Genomic DNA, 8,553 nt, shown 5'->3' on the forward strand with positions numbered 1-8,553 from the left:
CCTATTCTTGATATTCGTGAATTCACTGGGTTGCGGTGTTATTGTTGTTGCGTTCAGCTGTTTTTTTTTCACACACAGTGTGTTGTTTCATTGTGTTAATTCGGTTTGATTATTATGAACCGAGTACAGTTTGGCCGCTTTGCACGCTGCCAATCGCTGTGTTTATGTGCCGTGTGTGCTTGCCTGTGTCTGTGTGACGATGTGTATTGGTGCATGTGTGTGATTCTGTTTGTTGCTATTTAATTTTGTTTTATGTTGTGTTTTTCTCTCTTGACTCACAAAGCCTCGAATTAGTTTCGCTTTAAAGTTGATAGCGCACGGTCGCACAACGAATTTTTTTATTTATTTTTTTGCATTTCGTACAACAAAATCTAGGCAATACGAATCGCGCCCGACAAGCGAAGTGATCGTATCGCAGTATAAAAATCGTACCAGACCAAGAAAAATAAATCAAATAAAACAAAACTTTTTCTCCCGCCGTTTCCTTGTTCATGAAAGAAAAGAGAACCGTTTGATTCGATCGAGACAATAATTCATATCAGTAATAAACAATTTTTGTTGTTGTAATCGTCGAAAAAAAAAACTCAAAACAGAACAAGGCGACTCTACTATAAACACAATATCTGTGAAAGTGATAGTTTGATACAGCAAAGATCATCATTACACAGGAAACAAGTGACGAAAAAAAAGAAGAAAAACATACAGAGTGTATTAGGATCAGTCCGTGCGTGTACGGAAAGTTTCACTAGAAATCACAATCCTTTCAATGATTCAGTAGTTTAAGTGACCGAAACCGGGATAAATTGACTCCTAGGAAAAGCAAATTTCTACAGAAATTGGATCAACCGAAAACTGTTTGACCCACTTCACACTGAAAAAAAAAGACGGAACGAACTGTGATTCTTATATTTAAAACGCCTGAAAAACAATCCACAGCATAAAAAGCAGCGAATAAAAACGAAAGACGAAACACAAACAGATAGAATTAAACGCAAAATCTGGAGCACAACCAATATAAGTATAAATTAATTGAAAATCAACGAGAACGAGATGAAAGCGTGAAAGTGACTCTCATAAGAAGTTGCATTGAAAGAAAATCGCGAACGTAAATAATTAACGATTTTATCAAGACAAAGGAAAAAAAAGCAGCAACGCCAACAACAAGTGATAACTTTTCGTTTCAAAAAACGACAAGACAAAGGAAAATTGAGACATTTTTCAAAACCGAAGACATTCGCGGCTTAAAAAACAAAAACAATATCACCGTTCATTCGAAGATCAAGGAGTCATTTCCATTTAACGAGGACGGTGTTATTGACCAATTGCACCACATTCTTACGTCAATTGAATCCATTCAGTATCAATTGTGTCATATTGTTGCTGTGGTTGATTTTGTCAAGAAGAAGAAAAAAACGAATAAAACAGACAGAGAAAGAGAATGCCTACATCGAACGCCCACTGTGACGACAGACAATTTTTTGTTTGATGCAATCGAGAAGTGAGGACAAGATTAAAAGTTTTACAATATATATATTTAACATTTATCTGATCTAGTTACTAGTTTGGTGACATTCAAAGACCCGCGAAAATATCACCTACAAATTGTGTCTACGAATAGATATAAAGAAAGAAACAATCGCTGGATATCCATAGTTAGCTTTTTATTCGGGGTGTATATATATATATATATATATATATATATTTGGATGTGTGCATAAATTAATATTTAACGTGAAGCGAGAAATAAATACTGACATAGAGAGAGGCCGACCGAAAAATTGAAACACAAATTGGTGTTATAAATGAAATTGAATGCCGTGCGAAACGGAAAAGTAAATTTATGATATATTTACGAGCGACCAAAAGTTTTTCACGCATAAAAAATTCACAAGTTTACGAAAAAAGAAGCGAAGAGTCGTCGTATCGAGTAAGTGAGTCAGAGCATCACCGAAGATTCAGCGAACACCACATCGACATAGACATTGTGACGACACGTAACAATTTCTTTTTTCGCCAACTCCAACCATCGCTGCGGACATAGAACCGTTCACACAAATTTGCAAATAAAAGACTTTGTCGGATCCGACGACAACTCGTAAATTGTTTGAGTCAAATCAAGTGTGGAAAATTTCCTCCATTCACTCCGGCCGAAAACCCCGAAAAACAACGGTTAATCAACCAATAAATTATTGTCAGCAACTGAAGCAGTATTATCAAACGTAATTAAGTGCATTCTAAGTGCCTAATCATTTATACCGTGTTCTTTTAAACAAAGTAAAGAGAAAAAAAAATAGAACACGACATAAAAAAGCGACACACATTAGAATATTCTAACAAGCGACGCCGGTGGGAACAACAACGCCAGTCAGACAAGTCCGAAGTTTAATTTGAAAACGAAACAACCGAAAGAAGTGAGCGAGTGAGAGAAGAAACCGCAGAAGTAGAAAAAACGCCACACTTGTCCACAATTTTAATAATAAGTTGTGGGCATATTCCAAGAAAACGTGCCTCTCCGGTGGATTTAGTTTCATTGTCGTTGGCAAATACTCAATTTCAAACAACAGAATTTCACTGTCGCCACACGATCACCGTTTTTTTTTGTTCCTTCTGGTTTTGTGTGTGATATCGGTCGTTCATGTGGAAAAAAGTTTGTACACACGTGAATTTCCCAGCAAAACATCGAAGAAGTCATTACTTGATGAGTGTTTCAAGTGTGAACACCTATGACCAAAGAGAAATCCAATCAAAATCAACGCAACGAAGAAATCATCGATGCAGGACAACGAAATCCGTTTCAATCAACGAAATTAAAGAGAAATTAAGCGACGACTGACGATTTCGAAATCAATCAACGCCCAAGACATAAAAATTAAAAACAATAACAGTTTAAAGAGAAGTTTAAAAAAAAAAACAACAAAATAGTGGAGTGACTAATAACGATAGAAACCATGGCATTAGATTATATAATCGGAGGTTTACAATTGTTAGCAGCTGCTGTGAATGTGCTGGCTTTGGGTGCATTTTGGATTTCACCCGGTTTACGAGCCACAGCCAATCGATTTGTCATTAATTTATTGGTTGCAAATATTATTGCGTGTTTGGCATTGACTCCAGCTTTATGGCTGCATGGCGGCTTGAAAACCCGTTTTCATATGGACAACACGGTTGAAGCAACGGCCGAACGCATTTTTGATTTTCAAACCGAATTTCGGAAATCATTCAATGACCGATTGATTCATCATTCGTTGGAATCGACAACAGTTAATCCAACATTGCAACACAATCATCGCAGCCATCATCACAGCTATGGCGGTCGAGTCGAACGTGACGTCGAACAACCAGAATATATTGACACCGATCAATTTGCGATGAACAATCGCATTGGTGGTAGTAATGTTCAAAAGTCAATCGAATCGCTGGTCATTGAACGCGATGAACGTGGAAATATCCGGAAATTTAGCGAAAAACAAGTGGTTGACATTCATGGCGATGAGAAAGACGAAATTGAGATCGTTGACGAGATTGTAGAACCGATCGCAGCGGTGGTGAGCGAACGAGGACTCGAAGTCGAACCAATTGTCACCATAAAACAAACCAGTTCATCGGCCCATCAAACACACACCGTATTCACTGAAAATTCATTAATATTCGACTGTACACGATTCTGGGGATTCGATTTTGCCGCAACCGTAGGTAAGCTAGATTTGAACAAATTGACTTTTTATTCTGTCGATTTTTATATTCAAAGTAGCATGTGACTTTTGTCTATTTTACAAATTGTTAGCGACTTAATACATTTTATTGTTAATGATAATTGCTTGTCCATATCACGACTGTTTTTTTTTTTTCAAAGACCGTATCACACAATTTATAAACACTAACGAGATTGTTTGTAAAAAGCATTTTCATGTTTGCATAATCATTGCCATAGTGTGATAATGGTAATTATGAACATAGGCACAGCAACAACAACACCGTTTTTTTATTCAAGTGAAATTGATCTTGAATACATCGTCTCGTATCGAATGATACAATTCCAATACGATTCGCATATTCGTACATCCATATATGCCGTGTCATTTGCATTTTACGCACAAATTTACGATTTGTTTTTCCTCAATCGCGCACGTTTTGCGCGCATCTTCTTCTTCAACTTTAACGGTATTAGAAATAATCATTGCCAAATAAATATATCGAAGGAAAAAAACGGAATTTAAAAGACATTTAAATGAGCTTGCATTAGACTCGAAATTATAAAATGGCGATCGAACGTGTGTGCATGTGTTCGTTGAATTTTGACAATCGCAAAACTTTCAAAATCGTTGAACGATTTTTCGAATAAAGTCAAAAGTCAAGGCGTTGCAAGTCGTCAACGCGGCGGCTCATCATATACGTGTCAATTTGACAGTGCCATATCTCGCGGTTGGAGCTGGCGCGAAAAAAGCACATTTCATCGTTTTTCTTACTTCATCTCAAAACGATTGATTACGACGCATTTCATAAGTGCTGAATGCTCGTTTGGATGTGGTTCAGTCGAACAATTCCTCGATAAGCTTATTTTTTCCCAATGTCTTTGATCACTGTTTTTGTCGTATGTAAATACCGCAAATCATTCAACTTTTTGTGCGGACGGTTTTTTGTTTTCATTTCTTGTTTAATGAACGAATTATCTCGCACTTCCAATTTTTTTTCTCATGAATTCATACTCTTTATTTGAACGGCACCCAAAAAAACACTTGAAAACAGATACATACTGATGTAGCCAATCGCTGCAGTCAATGAACGATCAAAATTAAATGTCTGGAGCTTACACACAGCCAAACCCACGAAACACACAAAAAAACAATAAAGACGGTTTACCAAAGGTACGAAGGTGCTGATGAACCATAACGCCACATGAATTCGACTTTGCACTTGCTTGGGTTCAAACTGGAAAAAATGTGAGAGAGAGAAAAAAATTGCCTACTTTCTTTTCAATTGCAAGCCCCATTTCGATTTGTTATCACACGTATGCATAAAAATCGATCGAAAAAATCAGCCATACACGAATGACAAAAAAAAAGTTATCATTCACTTGAAAGTTGCACATTCGATTGGAACCATTCATTCAAAATGCAAAAAAAAAAAATTTCGATTGGCATTCATTTCGATGGATTTTTTCGTGTGTGTGTGTGTATGTTTGGATAGACTTCCAATAACGAAATGAATGAGCATTTTTTCACAACAAGCGAAAAATTCGTCTCTATCATAGAGCCGAAATGATATGACAGCGTTGATTTCATAATACGTGAAATTCACACGAACCCAAATTGGCGTGTGCCATTAGATTTGATGAACCATTGATTGGCGAACAATACGTGTCTAAAAATAGACACGCTTTGATTGCAAGTTGTTAAGAATTCTCTGTGCCATTGAGACACAGAGAGAGAGAAATAGCAAACGGGTGAATCACCCGTGTGGAAAATTTTTGACTGACTATTCAGTCGATTAATTTGGGACATTTTGACTGACTAAAAGTGATTGTCTCGAACAAAAAAAGCAACTGCAGTTAACTTTAATCACAAATCACTCTTAGTCAAAATGTCTCAAATTAGTCGACTGACTGAAAGAATAACTAAACGTGATTGTCTCCATACAAAACGCATGATTTCAATCAACTTAGCCAGTTTTAGTTGTGTATCACTACATACAGTTACATACAACTGAGTGACTGTTAGTCATTTTATTTGCACACGGGCAATGAAACGTTTCCTCTAATTTTGGTTAATCACGTGCGAACAGATGTTGTGGCTTAATATTCACTCGAAATACCGTTACGAAAGATGCCAGACGAACATATTATTATAGGTCATTTACAAATTGTAGCATTTTCCTCCGAAAATGAGACCAACGTGCACATAGACCATCAGAAACCTTGATAGAAATTTCAGCAATGCCAAGAATTTATCCTTGAATTCGGCGCGGAATATTAATCAGTCAAGATGAAATTTACTCGAAAGTTCCTCAAAGTCGTTCGAAAAAAAAATAAGTCGATTTCAAATAAAAATATGCATAACTATGAATCATTTTGCTTACGGATGCAAGAAATCCCCCAATAAACGAATACACATCGTTTTGTCGTTAATAGTTACGGGGATTTTCTAAATAAGATCATGCTCTGATAGAACAATTCCAAGCACTAGTAGAGATGAACTTTGAGCCAACAGCGATTGTGATCAATCTTTTCTCAGGTGTGTGTGTGTGTGTAATTAAGAGCTCGTAATAGTTCTAGCTTGGTAATTAAGATGATTTAAGCATAATAACGATGACTGTCGAACATGTAAATGTGGTGTTTACACTAGTAGAAATAACACTGATTTTCGTCGTAGACTCATTCATCTTATACTATTTTAAGAACGATGGCTTTGCTTGCGCGGCGTGCAATATTCAAACTTCAATTATGATAATCCATTCATATTTCATGCGATTCGCCGATATTTTCAAATGACAAATCTATTTTTGCTCTGATTTATTTGCGGTTTGAGATTCAGTAAAATTATGCATGAGCTTCGCAACTCGCAAAATATATCACGGATAAACATTTCGGTTTGCGTCATCGCATATATAAATGTGGATGCTGTTTTCTCGTTGTTGCAATTTGTTCAATATATTCAGTGGAAAAATCAGCCCGAGTGTATGCGTTTCTTATACGGACACTTCACAATGAACTGTTTCACAGGCACTCTCCAAAAAGTTCGTTGCGAACGGCCTCTTTTTAGCGGTATCATTGCATTATGTGTTTTTGATTTGTTCAGCTGATCAAAATATTGAAAATAAATCGGAACGCATCAAAACCGACGAAGATAGATGACAACGACGACGATAACGCGAAAATCTCATTCATTGGCAAGTCATTATCACTTTGTATAATATGCGTCACTTTTCATTTCACAATCAAGTGATCAAGCAAATCTGCGTATGCAAATCGTATGACAATGACAAAAATATACACTTTTGCGAAGCGCTTAAATAAACTAATTTTCTATTTGAACACGCGTGTCCATTCATGTTTTAGGCAAATATTTGTATTTCACGCCCAACATATTTAAATTTGATTACGTCCGAACAGGCGATATTACTTTTTTTGTGACGCGTGATTGTTTTCGTTTACGGTGTGTATGTATGATTATTTTCCAAAACAAAAATAGTAATATCCGGACAGCGTAATTAATAAGTACGCGAACTTGAAAATAAAAGCAAGAAACATTTATTTCAGTTAACAGTGGTGATAACGATGTCTTTGCTTGGGGTGAATATTTTTTGTTTGTCTTTTTGTTCGCGTTCACAGAATTATCGCATTACACAGTGCTACACTGACTTCGAATCCAAAAGAATGAAGATAAGCGCGTAATTGCGATCGCAAGCTTGGCTACAAAATCAAGGGTGTCTATTTTCGTTCGGATTGCCGGTGCATTGATTTTTATTTATGGAGTGAACTGTTCATTCCGAAATCGAACCTACCTTCAAATGACTTTCGTGAATTGGGAATTTTATCTTTGAATAAGCAACATCTCTCTTTGTGTATCTGAAGCTGTGTACTGTATCCAATTACATGAGAATAAGATGGATTCTACGGGCCACATGTATGGAAAAAAAAATCGATGCTTTGTTTTTCGTCACGTTGAACATGTAACGTGATTAGTTGTCTTTGTGAAACATACACGTTTTCTACCATGAAATTCCCAATACCAAATTTACATCGATCCCAAACGTGACACTCAATTCCCTATCGATTGGTGGGAGAAACCAAATTTCAGCGAATGAGTCAATCGATGTTCGTCTCCATTTTTCCAGGAAAAAATAAAATTTACGTCGAAAAACAACAGAACGCCCTAATGGAGACAGCTCGAATTTACATCAGTATGACGTGCAATAGATAAACCGAGGGGAGTTTGTTTACGTTGCAAGCCGCTGTGTGCTATCGTCAATCGTCGTGTATTGGAAGGCGAAAAACCGCACGCAATGTGGTGTGGATATGTGTACAGAGGCACGGTGAATGTTTTCGTCCTTTTTTTCTGTGTTGCAGATACCACACATGGCGCGACACAGTCGCGTATTTTCAATTCAACGATAACAACATGTTGATAAGAAATAAGTTTGTCATTCGAATCATCGTATGATCGAGATGTTAGAAAATTGCAAAGAATCCAAAGCATGCCGTTTCTTTTTCATTAAACTCTTTCTTGCAACCTTTCGCATTCTCGTCGATGACATTCATTATTTCTCGCGCGTCCATCGAAGCTATTTTTCGATAAGCTTCTTGGAAAAATACATATTTTTCTTGCTGCGCGATTCTTGTTTGTTCTAGGGCGCATATTGTATTGTTTGTTCTTTATTTTGCCTCCCCACACTCACACACACAGTGCACGTATTTAAGTATCCAATGCAATCAATTTACCATGAGAAATATATGTGCATTTCCACGGAAATGCATGAAAACTGAAACCAATATGTTCAATGTCACACACGCGCGAGTAAACGGGTACTACGTATTCCATTCATGATTCCGATATT

General features: G+C 36.7%; 1 protein-coding gene across 1 annotated transcript in view; it reads left to right on the forward strand.

Moving 5' to 3' along the window:
• The first annotated feature begins 207 nt into the window (after nucleotides 1-207).
• Nucleotides 208-8,553, forward strand: part of LOC129574784 (uncharacterized) — a 16,307-nt gene continuing 7,961 nt past the window's right edge. Inside the window, exon 1 of the mRNA XM_055457253.1 lies at nucleotides 208-3,693. Within this exon, the coding sequence (XP_055313228.1) occupies nucleotides 2,949-3,693 (745 nt within the window). The 5' untranslated portion in view covers nucleotides 208-2,948. The remainder of the gene's footprint in view (nucleotides 3,694-8,553) is intronic.

This window comes from Sitodiplosis mosellana, unplaced genomic scaffold, assembly GCF_009176505.1.
Source record: "Sitodiplosis mosellana isolate CC-2019 unplaced genomic scaffold, AAFC_SMos_1.0 Smas_scaffold_1, whole genome shotgun sequence".
NCBI classification, from domain to species: Eukaryota; Metazoa; Arthropoda; class Insecta; order Diptera; family Cecidomyiidae; genus Sitodiplosis; species Sitodiplosis mosellana.